The 19,841-nt window shown below is 37.9% G+C and overlaps 4 protein-coding genes across 4 annotated transcripts; 3 read left to right on the top strand and 1 right to left on the bottom strand.

Annotated features, from left to right (window-relative positions):
- Window positions 1-7,097: 7,097 nt before the first annotated feature.
- LOC127810878 (crocetin glucosyltransferase, chloroplastic-like) lies at window positions 7,098-8,717 on the top strand. The gene has a single exon (XM_052350458.1). It carries the CDS (start codon window positions 7,209-7,211, stop codon window positions 8,601-8,603), a length of 1,395 nt encoding a protein of 464 aa, XP_052206418.1. The 5' UTR covers window positions 7,098-7,208; the 3' UTR covers window positions 8,604-8,717.
- A 5,628-nt stretch (window positions 8,718-14,345) lies between these two features.
- Window positions 14,346-15,947, top strand: LOC127811474 (crocetin glucosyltransferase, chloroplastic-like). The gene has a single exon (XM_052351378.1). It carries the CDS (start codon window positions 14,346-14,348, stop codon window positions 15,732-15,734), a length of 1,389 nt encoding a protein of 462 aa, XP_052207338.1. The 3' UTR covers window positions 15,735-15,947.
- Window positions 15,948-16,360: 413 nt separating this feature from the next.
- LOC127811262 (UDP-glycosyltransferase 75C1-like) lies at window positions 16,361-16,876 on the bottom strand. Its single transcript, XM_052350973.1, has one exon. It carries the CDS (start codon window positions 16,874-16,876, stop codon window positions 16,361-16,363), a length of 516 nt encoding a protein of 171 aa, XP_052206933.1.
- Window positions 16,877-18,467: 1,591 nt separating this feature from the next.
- LOC127811475 (uncharacterized) lies at window positions 18,468-19,778 on the top strand. The gene is made up of 2 exons (XM_052351379.1): window positions 18,468-18,687; window positions 19,252-19,778. Exons 1-2 carry the CDS (start codon window positions 18,551-18,553, stop codon window positions 19,505-19,507), a joined length of 393 nt encoding a protein of 130 aa, XP_052207339.1. The 5' UTR covers window positions 18,468-18,550; the 3' UTR covers window positions 19,508-19,778.
- The last annotated feature ends 63 nt before the right edge of the window (window positions 19,779-19,841 follow it).

The following is a 19,841-nucleotide window of genomic DNA, read 5'->3' as shown; positions in this document are numbered from 1 at the left end:
GGCCTTCCTACTAAAACAATTTGAAATAACTAACGGATAGGAATGTTAAAGACTAAGTTGTTTTTTTTGCCAAAATTTTCATTTTTCTAGTTTTTTTTTTTTCCAATTAGTTTGGTTTTTTTCATTTTTTTCATTCTTTTCATTTTTTTATTTGCTTCGTTTTGAGCATCTATCTCACCGGTTCCTTTTGATATTTTATATAAATTTAAACTATTCAATTTGAATAATTCGATCTATTCGATCAATCGAATGCTCACCTCCAGTCGATTAGTTCGAAAAACTTTTTTTTTTTTTCAATTAGTTTGGTTTTTTCATTTTTTTCATTCTTTTCATTTTTTTTGTTTGCTTCGTTTTGAGCATCTATTTAAATCAGTTCCTTTTGATATTTTATATAAATTCGAACTATTCGATTTGAACAATTCGATCTATTCGGTCAATCGAATGCTCATTGTAATACCCTATTTTTCAAGCGCGCTATTACTTGGGACAATTTTAAGATAATAATTTTTTTTTCTAAAACTATTGGTAAACCATATCGTTCTTCATATCCATCTCAAAATTTTCATACATCTATTTGGAAAGAAAATCATTATAAACATTAAATGCGAAAGTTAGAATCGAATCTAAGATCTTAACATTAATCATAAATCAATTCTTATATTCTCATTAACCATAAATAAGGTTATATAGCATCATTAACTATAAATGAGACTATACATCATCATTCCTCAAAACATTTAGAATTCAAAGTAGCAGAACTTAAATACATGGGCTACATAACATGCATTCAACTCATCATGCACTTTGTTAAGTGCCATTTCATACCTCATTCATCCTCGTTTCTACTACAATCTTTATTTGGAACGTTTGAATATTCTAGAAGTAAAACCCAAGTTAGAAGATGAATCATTTAAGTTCGGGAACAAAACATTTAATGTTCATGTATGTATGTAATGCACATAATATTATAACTCTCATGTTTGGATCGATTGCACCTTAAGATTACTTGCCATTTTTACAGTCTCCCTACCAGGTCGGGGTGTATGGATTCACCATTAGCAAAGCAGCGATGCCAATTGTAATATCTCGAAATTTTGGAGACGAAAATAATTATTAAATTTCTGTATTTGATGATTTAAAGTAATCAAAGAGTGGTAAAAATAATACTGCTAATAATAAAAAATGTGTAAATTATGTTAACTTAATTTGAATTAATTAATTAATACATATTGATAATAATAATGAGTTAAGAAATTAACTTAAATTAATTAATTGATAAGTTAATTTGTGGCTGTGGTGCGCGTGAATGGCTTGGAGGCCAAGATTGGCACAGTGACCTTCTCCAAAAAAATCTAAACTCAGAGAGAATGAGAGTCGCGAGAGAGCAGGGGGGGAGTCGAGTGAGGGAGGGAGATGGAGAGATTGGGTGAGGGAGAGAGCTCAGTCGCGAGAGAGATAGAACGAGGAAGAGAAGGAGGTGGCTGCCACGGGAGCTGGCCGAGAGCTCGGCCATGGCAGCCGAGCACCTCGTCGCGGCCACGGGCTATACGGAGCAGCGGTGGCGGCGGCGACGCGAGGCAGTAGCAGCGGTGGTACGCGTGGCCGTGGGAGGCGGAGTTGGAGGCGGCGGATGTGGAGCTCGGCCGCGCCACTGGTGCGCTGGTTGCGGGAAGAAGAAGAAGGAGGCAGCAGCCGCGGGGAAGAAATGAAGAAGAATGAGAAGAAGAAAGGAAGAAGAAGAAGAGAAGAAAAGAAGAAGAAAGAAAGAAAAGAAGAAAAGAGAAGAGGAAGTGCAGGCGCGGGTGATGCAGGGAGGAAGAAGAAGAAGAAGAAGAAAAGAAGAGGAAGAAAATAAAGAAAAAAAATAAAGAAATTTTGGAATTTTTCGGCATGAGAATTGATCAGGTACGTGGGTAAAAATTAGTCAAAGCATGTCATGTTTAAATTATAAATTTTACGCGATTAAAATTAATTAATTTGGGTCCCGGTTGTGTTATTTGGTAGGAAATGATTTAATTTACCTCGGGAGCTTGAGAGAGGTCAGAATCAGCTAGTTTCAGGCAAGTTCTTAATGCTTTCCTCGTATTCTTTAATTTTCGTGAGAAACCCTATGATTTCTCGTATTTTATACGCTCCCTTCGTCTGTTTCGGCCCGTTTATTAATTATGGAATTTTGAGTCGTTCGATTTAAATTTAATTTATTAAGTTGGGTTCGAGGATTTTATTAGCATGATTTAATTTAAAATAAATATGAGACTCGTTAAGATTTTATTTGAGGTGTGCTTACGTGGGATTTTAGACGGCTAAATTATTTATATTACACGGTAGATTTATTTAATTAAAACTGCGATTTTATTTATTGCCAGCGAACGTTTTACTTCGCAGCAGGTTCGTAAGAAAAGCAAGGAACGACCGTGTAAAGGCAAGCTCTCAACCCTCTCTTCTTGATCTTTAATTCCCGTGAAAGGCCCCGTGATTTCTTGTATTGTATCACCTCCCTTACTTTAATTCGGCACCTAACCTTATTTGTTAAATTATTATTTATTTGTTCTAATTTAAATTAAATCCAAGGCTTTTATAATTTTATTCGTTTTGAGCCTACAGGGGGTTTGTACCGCCCCCATTTCCTTTCGGAATGATGCTGAACCCAGTTGGGGAACTAGGTTCCTAGTCGTACGGATTTTATTTACGATTTTTCTCGGATTTACTTATGATTTGGTTAGAGCTATTGAGCAGTGGGGCAGGGGTCAACCGTTTGGTGACGTTGGGGTAGACTACGATACGGCCCTGAAGAGGACCGTTGGGCGGACACTCCTAGTCACTGACCGTTGACCGGTGCCGGGCATTGCTGACTAGCTCTGCCGGTATGTGATTTACTGCATGATTAGATACCTTGTATTACTGTTCATGATTTGATATGCACATGGGTACGGGATGCATGTTGGGATATTCATTTATTGAGTATGCTTGGACACGGACATTCTAGCTTGGTTAGGTTGCATCCAGCGCGGCATATGCATGGCGTGTGGTTTACTATGTGGGCGGAGCATGGCCTGATACCTGGATGTATGGGCGCCTTGTATCACGTTGATGCTCACTACGCCATTGCATTTCTATGTGCATTGCATGGATACTGGTAGTATTTAGTTCTCGGACGGGAGTACCGTTCTGAGGGAGCCTATGGCTCGGTTGTCGGGAGTACTGACGAATACGGGTGACGGGAGTACCGACCCGGGATTGCGCGCGCAGGTTTGTTGTAGATATTTGTTGCCTTTCAGGGCAGCGGCAGGTTGGTATGGGACTTGGGTGCCATGTGTCTTGTGTGGGCCCCAAGGACCGGTATGTGCTTTTATTATGCTCTACTATTGTATTATAGCGTCTCATAACTTGTGTGTACCTGGGGGTTTATTTTGGGAAGAGTTTTCTGGTTATATTCAGCCTACAGCCTTTCTTTCCTTATGCTTGCTGAGTCTCTTGACTCACCTTACTTTCTATCATTCCAGGTAGTGGCGGCGTGGGCCATGGCAAGGGAGTCAGCTTTAACGACAGAGTCGGTGTGGTGTACAGGCAGTCTCGTCAATCCCTATCCACTCTGATGTCTAAGTAGAATTTACTCTATTATTTCGTACTGTGCCAGGTGTTTTCTCGAGTCTTGTGTATGTCGGCACAGGAGTTTGTGTTTATTTATTTATCTTGTGACCGCTGTGTTAACGGGATACCCATAGTGCATGCATGTCTTGAGCTTTGCTTCCGCTGTTCTTATTTTCGTGTATGCATGCCGGGGTGGTCTTTGTCTGGTGTCTCATTCTTTTCTCTTCCCGTAGGCGCTCCCGTTCGGGTAGTCCGGGCGGCTGGGATATCCGGGCAGGGGTGCTTACACCAATACCTAATCCCAAATCCATGCAACGTATGACCGTGAAACTCATCATGCTCATATGCATATTTCATAAATCAAAACATGTAAATACAATCTACATGACATACTCACATCAAAGAATGATGATATGATAAGATCATTTACATAACATTGGATTTTGGGGTCGAACAACTTAAGTATTTTCATAAAACTAAATCTAGTTTGGAAGTACCACTTACCTTCTCAAGTTTATCGGGCTACATCGATACTCACGCTTGCCTCGAAATACGTGCATCGCCTCGATTTGCGTGACAACCTCAAAATTCACACAAGTCACTTCAACTTAAGCCTCAAGTATTCTAATCATCATATTTATTTAAATAAATATTAAAACCTATTTTTCCACAATTTCTTACATTTTCTTTATTTTTCCCCTATTTCTTCCTATTTTTCCTCAATAAATCCAAACTAAACATTTCTCAAATATTTTCTAAAATATTTCACAATAAAAATTCATAAAATAACATTTCTGAATTTTTAAAATTTTCTAAGAAATTCTACTCACCTTGACTTAGCCTTTCGGGTTTTCTCGATATGCGTGCCCAAATCTAAAAGTGCGTGCCCGATCAATTTTCTGACTCCAAGCATACTCCTCAAGCTCCAAATTAATTCTGAGAATTTTCTAGCATTTTTCGAAATTTTTCTCCACCTTTTCCTTTTTTAATTTTTATTTTTATTTTTTTCTTTTTTTTTTTCCTTTTCTTCTCTTCTTCTTTCTCCTCCTTCTTTGCAACGCACCAGCACTGCACGCACAACTCCTCGACCACTGCCGCCTTCTCCGACCGCCACGATCATCCTCGACAACCTCGCTGGCTTTGTTGGACCGTCGCCGCACCACCACGGCCGCCCCTGCTCGTCGTCCAACTCGCTGCCACACTGCCATGGCCGTTGGAAGCTTGCGTCCATGGCTGCAACAAGCTATTACGATCTGTTCCAACCATCTTTGCCGACCACTGGCATCGTCGCCCACTCATGCTACTGCTACGTTTGCTCCCATGGCGTTTGAAGCTTACGGCCATGGCTGCTTGCTGCCATTGCCAAATTCAGCCAACTGTCCCTCTCCTTTTCTCATTCCCGGTCTCTCACAGCCCTCGACCAAGTTCTCACAAGCCCTATATTTCTCTCTCTCTCGACTTCTCTCACAGCTCTCGGCACTCTACATCTTCACACACACGCGCACACACACAGAATATATATATATATATATACATTTTACACCACTTAATCAAATAATTACAGCCAATCTCTTATCCAAATGCTTTAATTGGTTTTCCCTTAATTATAGCAAATTTGGCCCCTCACGCGTGAATATTTTCCCCTAGAGTCTGCCATTCATTATACACTTATATATATTACACTAATATATTTATGATAAAAATACACATTTAATCTTCATATTTCATCTTTATTATCCTTGGGAATTTCTTAATTTGCAAATACACGCTCAAACGTCCAATAAATTTACATTACGATACAAAAAAAAAAAAAAATCCCAAAATCAATAATTTTAAACTTACTTAAAAGGACAATTTCGTTCATGCGCCATCCTCAAACCTTGATTCGTCCTGAAATCACTCTAAGGTTGATCTTTAGGAAAAATCGGAACCCCCTAGGGTTCCGTTTATTTTTCGAGAATCCCTTACGGTAATTCAGTTTTTCAATCTAAATCATAATTGTATTTTAGTTGTATCGAAAATAGTTTCGATTCCCATTTCTTTTAATACTATAAATCCTATCTCAGGACGCTTATGAAGACTATATAATTTTTCATAGACATTTACACTTTGAAGTATTCTCTGTAATCGATTCGATTTTTATAATTATAAAAAATTATACTTATCTTCTTAATCTTTTAATAATTTTACTTATAATTTATGTTAAAATTATTATTGAGTACTTTTTAAAAATCTGAAATATTACACTATCTCCGGTGAATCAGTTCAAAAATAATATTTTAAAGACCCCGCATGTCCTTTTCATTTTGTCTTCTAACATTGAGTCTGAAACTTTGGAGAAGAATGCAAATTGATTGCGATAGCCGATGACTTGAAAATTCATTTAATCTCTCACGTCTTTTTACATCATTTGATTGATTGATTGACCTCTTAATCCTGTTAATTAGACTCGTTAATCTTAAGATTACAACACGTGGCTTGAAAATTATCCACACAAAAAATTATGATACGTAAATATGATCCTAAATAAGCCAAATCCAGGGCGGATCTTTAGATAAATATGAAGAAAGATTGCCTTTAGATTCATCAATGATAAACGAATCAAATTTGACACTAATAAAACTAAGCTAGTTAGAGTTTGTGAATATATTTTATTAAAATTCGATAAATATTAATAGTTTTAATTAAAAATTCAAAAATCTTTTGGATTAAAAGCTCATAAACAAAGCTATTTATAAATATATTTATTTATAATTTTATAAATATATTATTTAATATCAAGTTATCAAATTTTAAATTATTTTGATAATATAATTATATATATAATAAAATAAAATAATAAATTAAATTTAAATAAAATAATAGATTTTAGAGAGCCCAAGAGCTCCAACTCGAGCTTGAGTTTCAACTTGCCAACAAGTGCTCGAACTCCTGTTGAGATTGCGATCAACTTGAATTAAGTTCACATTAATCAACCTTAAACTCGAGTTTAGGCCTAAAAATTAGCTCAAAAGCTAAGCTTAAAGTGAGCAAAGCTGATTTAATTCCAACCCGCAAATAAATTTTCTAATTGCAAAGCTAATTGAAGGCAATCTTCTTAGCTAATGAATAAAGATGCAAGTTTCTATCGATTAGTACTTTCAAGTACAAATTAAATAATTAGATCATAATAAATTAAAATTTATATAAGTGGATTATGAGTTTTACTCTTTATCCTAAAATCTTCTGTCTATAATTTATCTGCTTTGTTCAAATTGAAAGTTCAAACGGTGAGGGATACCTAACGGCGATAATCCGAAGTTGCAATCAATTAGTGACATTGATTGATTAACAATTAAGACCTTTCAAATTTAGCATCCATCGAGGATATTAAAGACAAAAGAACATTAAATATTGGTTGTTTGTTGCTGATGCGACCTGAACCGATGCAGATCGTCACTACAAACGTCACGAATCTCCATCCTCGAGCTTCAATCAGCATTATAAATGGCGAAGAAGATCAAGCAGTCAGTCTCTGTAATTGTCTTCTTCTTCTTCAATAGTCAATAATCTTCCTCAACAGAGCAACAGAAAGTAGAATTATATTTAATTATTACTAAAAAGCTGCAGCTGCTGCCATGGACGAACTTCGAGTCTTGCTGGTGACCTTCCCGGGCCAAGGCCACATCAACCCGTCTCTCCAGTTCGCCAAGCTCCTCGCCGGCATGGGCCTCAAGGTGACCTTCGTCACCGCCTCCTCCGCCATCAGCCGCATGGCCAGGGCCGCCACTTCTCCCCCGCCGAGCTTGACCTTCGCCGGCTTCTCTGTCGAGGGGTTTAATACCGGCGTCGACATCGACGACTACATGGTTGAGCTGCGGCGGAGGGCCTCCGACGCGGTGGAGGAGATGATCACCTCCGCCGCGGCAAAAGGCCAGCCTTTCGTCCATGTGGTCTACACCATTCTTCTTCCATCGGTCGGCAAGATCGCTCGTAATCATAACATTTCGTCCACATTTCTCTGGGTTCAGCCCGCCAGCCTTTTCGGGTTTTACTACCACTACTTGAACGGCTATGGCGACGCCATTCGAGAGAATGGCAACGACCCGTCGTGGTTCATCGACTTGCCACGACTGCCTCGCCTCCATAGCCGCGATCTTCCCTCTTTTGTTCAAGCTTCAAACACGTATAGCTTCGCAATTCCATCGGTTCAGAAGCATCTGGAGGTACTTGCTGAGGAGAAAAACCCAAGAATTCTCTTCAACACATTCGACGCATTGGAAACCGAGGCACTGCGAATTACCAAGAGCATCAACCTGGTCGCCGTTGGGCCATTGATCCCTTCGGCCTTCTTGGACGGCAAGGATCCATCCGACACTTCTTTCGGAGGAGACCTGTTCCAGGAATCAGAGGATCACTACATCGAATGGCTGAATTCGAAGCCGAACGAATCCGTTGTTTATGTGTCCTTCGGGAGCCTTTCGGTCCTATCGGATCAGCAAACGGAGGAAATTGCTCGAGGGCTGCTGGAGAGCCGCCGGCCGTTCTTGTGGGTGTTGAGAAGATCGGAAAACGGCGAGAAGCAAGAAGACAAGCTGACCAGGAAGAAGGAACTAGAAGAGCTTGGGATGATCGTTCCATGGTGTTCCCAACTGAAGGTTCTGCAACACCCATCGGTGGGATGCTTTGTGAGCCATTGCGGCTGGAATTCAACTTTCGAGAGCTTGGTTTCCGGTGTTCCGGTGGTGGGTTTCCCGCAATGGTCGGACCAGACGATGAACGCTAAGCTCGTTGAAGATGCATGGAAGACGGGGATCAGATTGACAGAAAACGAGGATGGAATAGTTGATGGGGATGAGATCAAGAGGTGCGTAGAACTGGTGATGGGCAAAGGAGGGAAGGGAGAAGAGTTGAGAAGGAATGCGAAGAAGTGGAAGGATTTGGCTATTGAAGCCGCCGGCGACCATGGATCGTCGACGGCAAATCTCAAGGCTTTCATCGACGAAATCAAATTTGGGGCGGTCCCCTCATAGGACAACAAGACGCAGCATTGCCTTCTTGGTTCTGTGATTAGAAATGATCCACTGTGTCTAGTACTAATCCAAAATAAGGGTTATTAATAATAAAATATTTATAATTATAATTTATATTAATAAATATATATACACATATATTTATTTTTTTGATAATATATGATGTGTTATAAATAAAAGATCATTAAAAGATTAAAAAAATTCTAACAGCTGAAGATAAATTTTTAAGCTAAAAATGTGTAATTTTTTCAAAATTTTGAATAAACTACAAATAAGATCACTCAGATATTCTAAAATTTCTCTCAAAATTTTATGAAAAATAAATATTATTTATAAAATTTTTAATTCTAATAGATTTCAGAATTTTAAAATAAATATTATCTATAATAGTAGTGGATTTTAAAATATTAAAATAAATATTATTTAAAAAAATTAATTTTAAAAATTCTATAGTCCTTTTTATAAATAGATAAACTTTCTTTTCAAAATATGTATATTTTTAATATTAATTCTAATACCATCTTTAATACCAGCAGAGTAATATTATTTATCTAAATTAAAAATAAATTTAATTTAAGTTTTATTTTTTATTAAATAATAAAAACAATACTTAATAAAAATGTACTACATAAATTGAAGATTTATCCATGATCTAGATAAATATCATTATTCCAGCGAAACATGGGACGGCTAGCGTTTGTTGGGGCAATTGTGAGTTGAAGTGTCTGGCGGGCTAGTGGCCACTTTTTCATGAGTCTAGCTGATAGGCAAGGAAGGGTCAACCAATCATTTTTCTCCTACCAGGGTACCACCCTTATCTTTAAAAATAGTTTTGATTTAATTAAAAATTTATTAATTTTATTAAAATAAAAGATCTCAAATAAAAGTTAATTTTTTTAATTTAAATAAATATTAACACCCGCATCAAAAGATTAAATAATGATTAGGGATGTATATGAATTCACGATTTTGTATTACGTACATTGTCTACTCTTTTATTTCGAGCTATTATAATTGAGAATTGATATTATTACCAAACCGTGATTCAAATTATAGGTATACTTTATACCCTAAATGCTTATTTTGAAAAATAATTAAGAATTGATAATAGAATTATTAACTCTCATGTTAAAAATTTAAATAATACTAAGAGAAGTGTAATGCTGGATGGATTTAAATAATAAAGATGATGAAAATCTCCTCTAACATTTGCGCATATATATTCATGAGGTTAGGTGAAATATATATATATATATTAATAATTTAAATTTTTTCTTATATTTTATATTTTTTATATTTAATGTGAAGCTCGGGATATGCTTTACTTTTAAGTTTTTGTAAACACTTATTGGTGTTTTTTTAAAATTATATATTTACTCAAAAGTTAAGGTTGCATTCTCTTTGCTATTTTCAAGTCATTTTTAGTTTTCGTGTAAGCACTCCTGCCCGAATATCCCAGCCGCCCGGACTAGCCGAACGGGAGCACTTACGGAAGGGGAAAATAATGAAACACGAGACATAGACCCCCATCTGGCATGCATACACAAAAATAAGAACAGCGGAAACAAAGCTAAACACATGCATGCACTACGAGTACCCCGCTATCACAGCGGTCATATGATATATAAATAATGACAAACTCCTGTGCCGACATACACGAGACTCGAGGAAAGATCTAGTACAGTAAAAATGATAGAGTAAACTCTACTCAACCATCAGAGTCGACAGGGATTGACGGGACTGCCTGTACACCACACCGACTCTGCCGCTAAAAGATAACTCCCTTGCCATGACCCACGCTGTCATTACCTAGAATGATGGAAAAACAAGGTGAGTCGAGAGACTCAGCAAGCATAAGGAAAGAAAGGCTGAAGGCTACACAAAACCAGAAATCTCTCCCCAGAATAAACCCCCAGGTACACACAAGCCATGAGACGCTACAACAAAATAGTATAGCATAATAAAAGCATATACCGGTCCTTGGGGCCCACATAAGACACCTGGCACCCAAGTCCCATACTAACCTGTCGCTGCCCTGGACGGTAACAAATACCTCCAGCAAACCTGTGAGCGCTGTCCCGGGTCGGTACTCCCGTCACCCGTCCATGTCAGTACTCCCGACACCTGTCCCTGTCGGTACTCCCGACAGCCGAGCCATAAGCTCCCTCAGAACGGTACTCCCGTCCGAGAACTAAATACTACTAGTATCCATGCAATGCACATAAAATGCAATGGCGTAATGAGCATCAACATGATACAAGGCGCCCATACATCCAGGCATCAGGCCATGCTCCGCCCACATATTAAACCACACGCGATGCATATGCCCGTGCTGGATGCAACCTGACCAAGCTAGCATGTTCGTGTCCAAGCATACTCAATAAATGAATATTCCAATATGCAACCCGTACCCATGTGCATATCAAGTCATGAACAACAATATAATAAATCTAAACGTGCAGTAAATCACATACTGGCAGAGCTAGTCAGCAGTGCCTGGCACCGGTCAACGGCCAGTGACAAGGAGTGTCCACCCGACGGTCCACTTCAGGGCCATATAATAGTCTACCCTAACGTCACCAACAACCGACCCCTGCCTTTCTGCTCGATAGCTCTAACCGAACCATAAATAAATCCAAGAAAACTGTAAATAAACATAATAAAATCGTACATAAACCCGCACGTCTAGAAACCTAGTTCCCAAACTGGTTCAGCATCATTCCCAAAGGAATGGGGGCGATACAAACCCCCGTAAACTCACAACAAATAAAACTCTAGAAGTCCTGAATTTAATTTACATAAACACAAATGGATAATAATCCAACAAATAAGGCTATGCGCCGAATTAGAGTAAGGGAGGTGATAATATACAGGAAATTATGTGGTCTTTTACGAGAATTAAAGAACATGAGGAGAGGGTTAGGAGCTTGCCTTTTTTTCTAGCGGATTCCCACCTCCTGGCTCAACCGCTGCACAATTAAATACATTTTACTATTAAAACTAAGCTTCGATTTAAAATCCCTACGCGTATTTTCGATAACCTAACTAAATCGGTATAAAATCGAAACTATTACAGGAATATGAAGCCACTAAAATTTAGATGGTAAAGAGAGCTTGCCTATTTTGCAGATTTCTGGCCTTAAATGCTCGCACACTGTAAAATAATATTAACGCTAAAATAAACCAAAATACAGCCTAAAAATACGATTTAATTCGTAGAGAATGTTAAATACAAGCTGATTAACCTACCTCACTCTTCAGATTTTCACTTGCACGGAGAAAAATTATTTTTCCTGAATTTCTCTTCTATTTTCTCCCTTTTTTCCTCGCTGCTTCGCGTCTGTTCTCCTCTCATTTTTAATCTCCAATTAAGCTTCAATTGAAGCTTTAAATTGCAGCCCGAACCCCAGGAAAATCGGCCAAAAATAGGGCCAATTTGGCCTTAAAATGCGAGAAACACAGAGGGCGTGGGAGAGTGGCAGCGCGGACGCACCAGCGCGCGCCACGTGGCAGCCAAGGGCTGCGCACTGCCTAATCAAAACGGCGCCGTTTTGGCGTTTTATGGCTGATAAAAATCAGCAAATTTTCTCGCGCGCGCGGAGGCTCGCGTCCTCTCGCATGCACACGCGCACGCATAACCGCTCGGTTGGCACTCACCTTCATACATATATACACATTTAACTAAATTTAAGGTGACTTATCGCCATTTTCAAAATTTACATTTCAGCTCCCACATTTTCTATTAATTGCACACTGGCCTGAACTTCACTTTCCTTCTTATTACACTCAAACCCCGAATTCTCCAAAAATTCTACCAAAGTAATTTAGTTAACCCTTTTATAAATACTCCCAATAATTTATTTAAATTTCCTACTTCCTCAAAATTACATAAATAAATATTTTTTTTTAATTCTCCAAATACCCAAATAAATTAATAATCATTTATTTAATTCCCAAATTTCGAGATGTTACATTTCGATTTTCTAAAATAATGAAAATGCGTTCTCTTTGTTATTTTTAAAAATAAAAAAAATTATAAAGAAAACTCAAAACAACAAAAAGTTGTTTTGAGTATTTTCATCCAAAACAAACTCTAAACTTAAAACACATTTATTTATTCATATTTTATTATTGTAATGAAAAAAATATTACAAAATTCACTAACTTTAAAATATATATATTTTTAATAATATATTAACATTTAATATTTCTAATTTATTGAATAATCAAATTTATTAAATAAAATATCATTAAAAATTATTTTTAAAATTTCAAAGAAAACGCGTTTTCTAATTTTCTGTTTTGAGAAATAATTTTTCAAAATGACAAAGATAATGCGTTTTCAATTTACTAAAAACAGGCTACCAAAACGAAAAACTGAAAATAAATTCAAAACTCAAAACTGAAAATTAAAAAGCAAAGAGAACGCAGTCTAAATTATGCGTCGTTCTATCCTTTGAAAAATCAATAATAAATTTACATATTATTATAAATTATATATAAAATACGAGAAAATTAAGAATGATCTAATTTATACAATTTTCAAAAGAGTAAATCAGTTTCTTTTTTGAAGTTATCCTTTGAAAAATTTTCACCAATCTTCACATTCGTTTCTAATTTTTTTTTCTTAAAAGTCAAATTATGAGTATTTGTAGGCCCACACAAACACAAAATGTTTAACTCAGATGCTAAGGACTTAAAAATTAAAAATTAGTATTAAAAATATACAATTTTCAAGAATAAGAGCTCATCAGGAGAAATATAGAGTTTTATGAGATTTATTAAAATTAATTTTTTTAAATAATGTCTATTTTAATATTTTAAAATTTATTAAAATTAAATTTTTTATAAATAATGCCTATTTTTTAAAAAAATATTTCAAAGAGATTTTGATATTAAAATTATTCTATTTATGTTTTATTCGAAAGGATAATCGCCCATCAAGAGAAAAATTTTATGATTGATTTCAAAGTTTTATGATTTTCCAAGAATTGTAAAAGTCTCTCCAAATTTGGGGGTGAATTGGAGAAGGTTTTACCCTAAATTTAGGGTAGGGTTGGAGATGGTCTAAGATTATTTTGAGTTTTTAAATTTTTTTTTTTTTTAACGAGCGTCACCTATGATACATCAACAGTAATTAATCTCCATTTGTCTCTTCTTGTGACCACTGGCACTTGAAACCACTGCAGCAATAGGTGGTCTGTGCTCCAGAAAAAAAAAATAATAAATAAATAAAATGATGAATTTGTCTGGTCGAATATGCTTGTTGAAATATTAATTATGGGGAATTGCAGATAAACACGTGAGGGAATAAACAGACAAGGTAAAGAATGTAATTTAAATATATATACACGTGAAGCAGCCTTTCGCATGGAAGCAGAATTCTTTTATTTTATTTAAATATTTAAAAAATATAAAATAAATTATAAATTATTAAAATTATCGAAATCTCAGCTCGTGTTCTTAATTTTTTTTAAAAAAAAAAATAGATTATAAATAAAGACTTTATCTTATTATATAAGATAAAAAATTATATCCACGATTTAGTGACGTAAATTTAACTTATCGTGACTGGACCAGACCAACGTGTGGTGGAAGTGATCCGGATGCGCTCAGTTCGTCACGCCAGACGTCATCATCCACTTCACCATCAGGCCACGTCGCTTGTAGTTATATTAAATTAATTAATTTCACAGATTCTTTCTTACTTCTTCTTCTTCCTCTACCCAAGCTGCTGCTTCCATGGAAGAGCTTCGAGTCCTCTTCGTGACGTTCCCAGGCCAAGGTCACATCAATCCATCACTCCAACTGGCCAAGCGCCTCGCCGCCACGGGCCTCAAGGTCACCTTCCTCACCGCCTCCTCCGCCCTTACCCGCATGAGCAAGGCCACCACGGCTACGCCGCCGGGCCTAACCTTCGCCGGCTTCTCCGACGGCGCCATCGCAAGCTTTAAAACCGCCAACGACGTCAACGACTACATGGTTGAGCTGAGGCGGCTCGGCTCCAGGGCGGTGGAGGATATCATCGCCTCCGCCGCGGCGAACGGCCAGCCTTTTGTCCACGTCGTCTACACCATTCTTCTTCCTTGGGTGGGCCAAATCGCTCGTGATCTTAACATTCCGTCCACATTTCTGTGGATTCAGCCCGCCGCCCTTTTCGGCGTTTACTACCATTACTTGAACGGCTACGGCGACGCCATCAGAGAGAATGTCGTCGACCCGTCGTGGTCCATCCACTTACCGGGTCTGCCCCGACTCCATAGCCGCGACCTTCCCTCTTTCATAAAACCTTCAAACGTCTATGACTTTGCAGTGCCGTTAGTCCAAGAGCATCTAGATTTTCTTGCTTCAGAAAAAAAGCCAAAAATTCTCATCAACACCTTTGATGCATTGGAACCGGAGGCACTGAAAGTCGTCGAGAACATCAACCTGGTCACCGTCGGGCCGTTAATCCCCTCGGCTTTCTTGGACGGGAAAGATCCATCCGACACTTCATTTGGAGGAGACTTGTTTCAGAAATCAGAAGATCACTATCTCGAATGGCTGAATTCGAAGCCGAAAGAATCCGTTGTTTACTTGTCATTCGGGAGCCTCTCGGTTCTATCGAATCGACAAACAGAGGAGATTGCTCGGGGGCTAATACAGAGCCGCCGGCCGTTCTTGTGGGTGATGAGAAGAACGGATAACGGCGAGAAGCAAGAAGACAAGCTGAGCTGCATGGAGGAACTTGAAGAGCTTGGGATGATAGTACCATGGTGCTCGCAAGTGGAGGTTCTGGAACACCCATCATTAGGATGTTTCGTGAGCCATTGCGGCTGGAATTCATCATTGGAGAGCTTGGTTTCCGGCGTCCCGGTGGTGGGTTTCCCACAGTGGGCGGATCAGTTGACGAACGGGAAGCTTATTGAAGATGTCTGGAAGACGGGGATCAGATTGACGGAAAACGAGGAAGGAATAGTCGAAGGCGGTGAGATCAAGAGGTGCATAGAAATGGCGATGGAAGGGGAGGAGATGAGAAGGAATGCGAAAAAGTGGAAGGATTTGGCTATGGAAGCCGCCGGCGACGGCGGATCATCGGCCGTGAATCTTAGGGCTTTTCTGGGTGAAATCAAAGCTGGGGGAGCCCGATAATTCCTTTTTACTCCGTTAACATTATAAATGATATATGTAACAATATCATTAGTTATATATCCTATTTTTATTAGAAAAAATGTTAGACAGAAAATGTCACGGCTCTTCATGAATTATATTCTTTGAAGAGCCGTGTGACATTAATATGTCTAAAAATATTATAAATTCTTGAGGATATTTGTGCCATTTTATCATATATTATTATTTTAAAAATATTTTTAGTGTCTGTAATTTGATACATTTAACCAATTTGATGTTAAATATTATTAACTGATAATTCACGTACCATTCGTATATATACAAATATTATATATTAAAAATTTAAAATAATAACTTTAAATATTTTAAATGTCAAAAAATAACATTTACACCTCCAGAGGTGCTATACCCAAAAATAACCACCATATCTTGAACTTTGATTTGAAGCTCACTCGATCATATCGCTGCTCTCACATCATCCAGAAAAGCCTTGAGATTGAAGTCCGACGACCCACCTTCCATGGCCAAAACCTTCCATTTCTTGGAATTTCTCCTCATCCCATCCCCTCCCATCACCATCTCTATACATCTGTAAATCTCCTCACTTTCCACAATTCCTTCCCCATTCTTTCCCACTCGTTTTCCCGTCATCCTGAATTTTTCCTTATCTCGAGGCACCATGAAGGGTCGCCTGAATTTTTCCTTATCTCGTCGCCATAGCCGTTGAAGTAGTAGAAGTAGATATCAAGAAGAGTAGCCGGTTGAATCCAGAGAAACGTCGACGGACCGTGAAGCGAACGAGCAACCCGGCCGACCCACGGAAGAAAAATTGTGTAGACAACATGGACGAACGGCCGCCCCTCGCCCGCGGCGGAATTGATGACCTCCGCCACCGCCTCCGACCCGCGTCTCCTAAGCTCTGCAACGTAGAGCTTCAAGTCGTCGGCCTTTTGCCACCCGTAGTCATATCCGTCTGAGAATCCGGCGAAGCTCAGGCCTTCCGGCGGGTTCCTGGAGCCGGCCATGCGATTAAGCGCGGAGTAGGTCGTGAGAAGAGTGACTTGGGCCCCCATGGCGCCGAGCCGCTTGGCCAATTGCAGAGACGGGTTGATGTGGCCTTGCCCCGGGAAGAAAACCAGAAGGATTCGAAGATGGTTGTCCATGTTCGAGCTTCTGGATTTGCTTCTTCAATGGACGCTTCTGATACAAACAAGCACCGTCTCTATGCAGAGTAATGCTATTCGGTCTTCCACAACGCCACCCTCAGTGCCACCCCACAAAATCTTGCGATATTTTCGTAAGATATCGCGATATTTAAGAATAAAATTTTGCAAACAAAATTCAAAATCTTCTTCTCTCTCTCACTCTCTCCGTGTTTCCCTTTCTGCGCATCCTTCTCCCCCCCTTAGAGCCGGTCCTGAGTTTTTGGAGGCCCAGGGCAAATTTTTTTAAGTGTGCCCATTTATATAAATTAAATAAAAAAATAAAATTATTAATTAATTATTTTTATTAAAATTATAAAAATTTATAAAAGATAAGAAAAAATAATTTGGGACCTCATTAAAATCTTATTTGAGTAAAATTCAATGGAACAAAATCTCAAATGAAGGAAAAAGAGGACCTTGCATTGTAAGTATTGCATTAAAAAATGAAAACAACATATTTAAGTCTACATACTTCCTCCCGAATCTCCGTAAGCATTTCTTGATTTGATTAATCTCTCTTTCATCTAAAGTTGTCAAAAAATATCCAAAAACCGATGAACTGGACCAAATCGAACCGAATCATGCCTTTTGGATTGGTTCTATGGTTCAATGGTTAGGTTCTGGTTCTAAAAAATTAAGAACCAATATATTTAGTTTGGTTATTGATTTTTTTTTTCAAACCATGGTTCGAACCGAACTGGAACCGATATTATACTTATATATATTATAATTTTTTGAGAATATATATATACATATGCATAAATAGTATCACTTCTTAGGAAACTAGTGAGATTCATGAACTCTTTTATTTCTAACATTTTATGCGCTATTGCTATACTAAATGGTCGATGTAATCTCATTTGATAAGATAGTCTATAAATTATTTTGTCTTACTTTTACTTCAAGACCTGAAGCATTAATGAAGTTATGGTTTTATTTTAATTAACAAATTTGTTTGTAATTTTATATTTTACAAAAATATTTAGAAGTTAAATGTTAATTGGATAAAACCGAAATTGGTCCGGTGTGACGGATTGGTTATGGTTTGATTTTATATATGTAATGATTCGGTTACGATTCTTATTTTTTGATAACCTTTAAAAATGGTTCGGTTATTGGATTCTTATAGAACCGAACCAATCCAAACCATTAACACCCCTACTTTTATCCTCCACAATTAATCGAAGTAAAAACAATCGTCACATGTACTAACAAAATAAAAATAGCAATGAAATCTTCTTTTGATAGGGTACAAGTGGCAACTTCTTTTGTTAATTCTTATAAAACCGGACCAATCCGAACCATTAACACCCCTACTTTTATCCTTCATAATTAATCAAAGTAAAAACAATCATCACATGTACCAACAAAATAAAAATAGTAATGAAATTTTCTTTTGATAGGTACAAGTGGCAACTTCTTTTGTTAATTTTTTTTAATTTCTTATATACATATATACAAAAGTTTAAAAAAAAAAATTGTGCCATCTCATTTGTGGGCCCTGGGCTATGGCCCTGGTAGCCCTGGCCCAGGGCCGGCTTTGCCCCCCCCTCCTCCCCCAACCCCCCCCCCCCTCTCTCTCTCTCTCTCTCTCTCTCTCTCATTACTGTTTCCAGAAATGGGAATCAGGCAATGGCTGAGAATTCAGAAGCTAATGGAAGCCAAGCATCAGTGGCTTTGAATGTCGGAGACGTCGGAGACATGGATCCCAATGCAGATTCCGGCTGCTTCTTTCCGTCGTCCTCGTTCCGTCCCCGATTTACAAGGAGGTAAGTCTATGATTTTAAGCAAAGTTCCAAGAAATATGTATATACTTAAGATTTGAGTTTGGCCGAAAGTTTAAACTTAGATCTATGTAGATTCGGCCGTTGGATCTTGTTGGTTTTTTGGTATGTTGGTCGATGGGGATAAGGGTGTCGGGTGGTTGCTTCTGATCGTCGAAAACCACCGGCCACAGTGGCCGCATGGTGGCCGGTGGCCACTGGCAGTGCGTTTTTTTTTTTCCCTGCAAGTGTTGCGTTTATTTAATTTAATTCTTATGTAAGTTGGGTTCACCCGTTCGACCCTACTAGGCCTGGGCCTCGCAGTAGTAGTCGGACTCGGCTTGCGCTTCGGATCATATATTTTTTCAAATGACAAAAGCGTTTTATTTGATCTATAATCGTTTCATAATATGGTTATTTGTTTCTTCAGCAAGATGCTTCATGTATTTTTTGTCGATGTTTATCAGTCAAATTAATTTTCCAGCCATCAAGTTTTATGACCTATGATAATTTTTTGAATTCCAATTATGGAGTAAATTGAGCTTTAAAATTTTATCTATTATCTTGCAGGTCCAGTGCAGTTTCCATTGCTATTTTCAACCAAGCTTCAAAAGTAACCATATTTCCACTTGTTAGTATTACCACCTCTTTTGTTGCTGAAGAAGATACTGTTGGACGGATAAGAGATTTAGCTTCCGAAGAAGAGAATGTGGGAAAGACTTCAGCCCAAGATAATGAGATGAAACAATTGATGCTGTGCTTGATTTGGTTTTCGTTTGCGCTTTCTTTCGCGAAGAATCATGCATCATTTGGAAATTGTTTCTGATTTGGTTGTGTTTGAATTGTTTTTTTCATTTTGAATGTGTTAGATCAACTGTCATCGTGGATGATGTCTACTGTGTTTTCAAGGGAGTGTTGGAGGTACTGTGTTTTCAAGGGAGAGAGACAATGAATGAATGGGCTCTTTTATGTATGGTATTTGTGTAGTAAATGTGTTTCTGAAGAAATTGTGCAATATGGGTTGACACTTCTGCGAGTACGTGAACCAAAATGATAATATATGTGGTTGTGATTAATAAAGCGATTATTTTATTGAATCTGCGATTGATGATGATCTTAACAGTCAGGATAATTTTGTTCTACATATATGTGATTGGATT

Source organism: Diospyros lotus, chromosome 10 (genome assembly GCF_014633365.1).
Source record: "Diospyros lotus cultivar Yz01 chromosome 10, ASM1463336v1, whole genome shotgun sequence".
Lineage (NCBI taxonomy): Eukaryota > Viridiplantae > Streptophyta > Magnoliopsida > Ericales > Ebenaceae > Diospyros > Diospyros lotus.
The sequence above is the reverse complement of the archived record's forward strand: the minus strand, read 5'-3'. Positions and strand labels throughout refer to the sequence as shown.

Coding starts and splice junctions, on each gene's coding strand:
- LOC127810878 (XM_052350458.1), top strand. CDS start 7,209: ATGGACGAACTTCGAGTCTTGCTGGTGACCTTCCCGGGCCAAGGCCAC.
- LOC127811475 (XM_052351379.1), top strand. CDS start 18,551: ATGGCTGAGAATTCAGAAGCTAATGGAAGCCAAGCATCAGTGGCTTTG. Junction 18,688..19,251: donor CGTCCCCGATTTACAAGGAG/GTAAGTCTATGA, acceptor ATTATCTTGCAG/GTCCAGTGCAGTTTCCATTG.
- LOC127811262 (XM_052350973.1), bottom strand. CDS start 16,876: ATGGACAACCATCTTCGAATCCTTCTGGTTTTCTTCCCGGGGCAAGGC.
- LOC127811474 (XM_052351378.1), top strand. CDS start 14,346: ATGGAAGAGCTTCGAGTCCTCTTCGTGACGTTCCCAGGCCAAGGTCAC.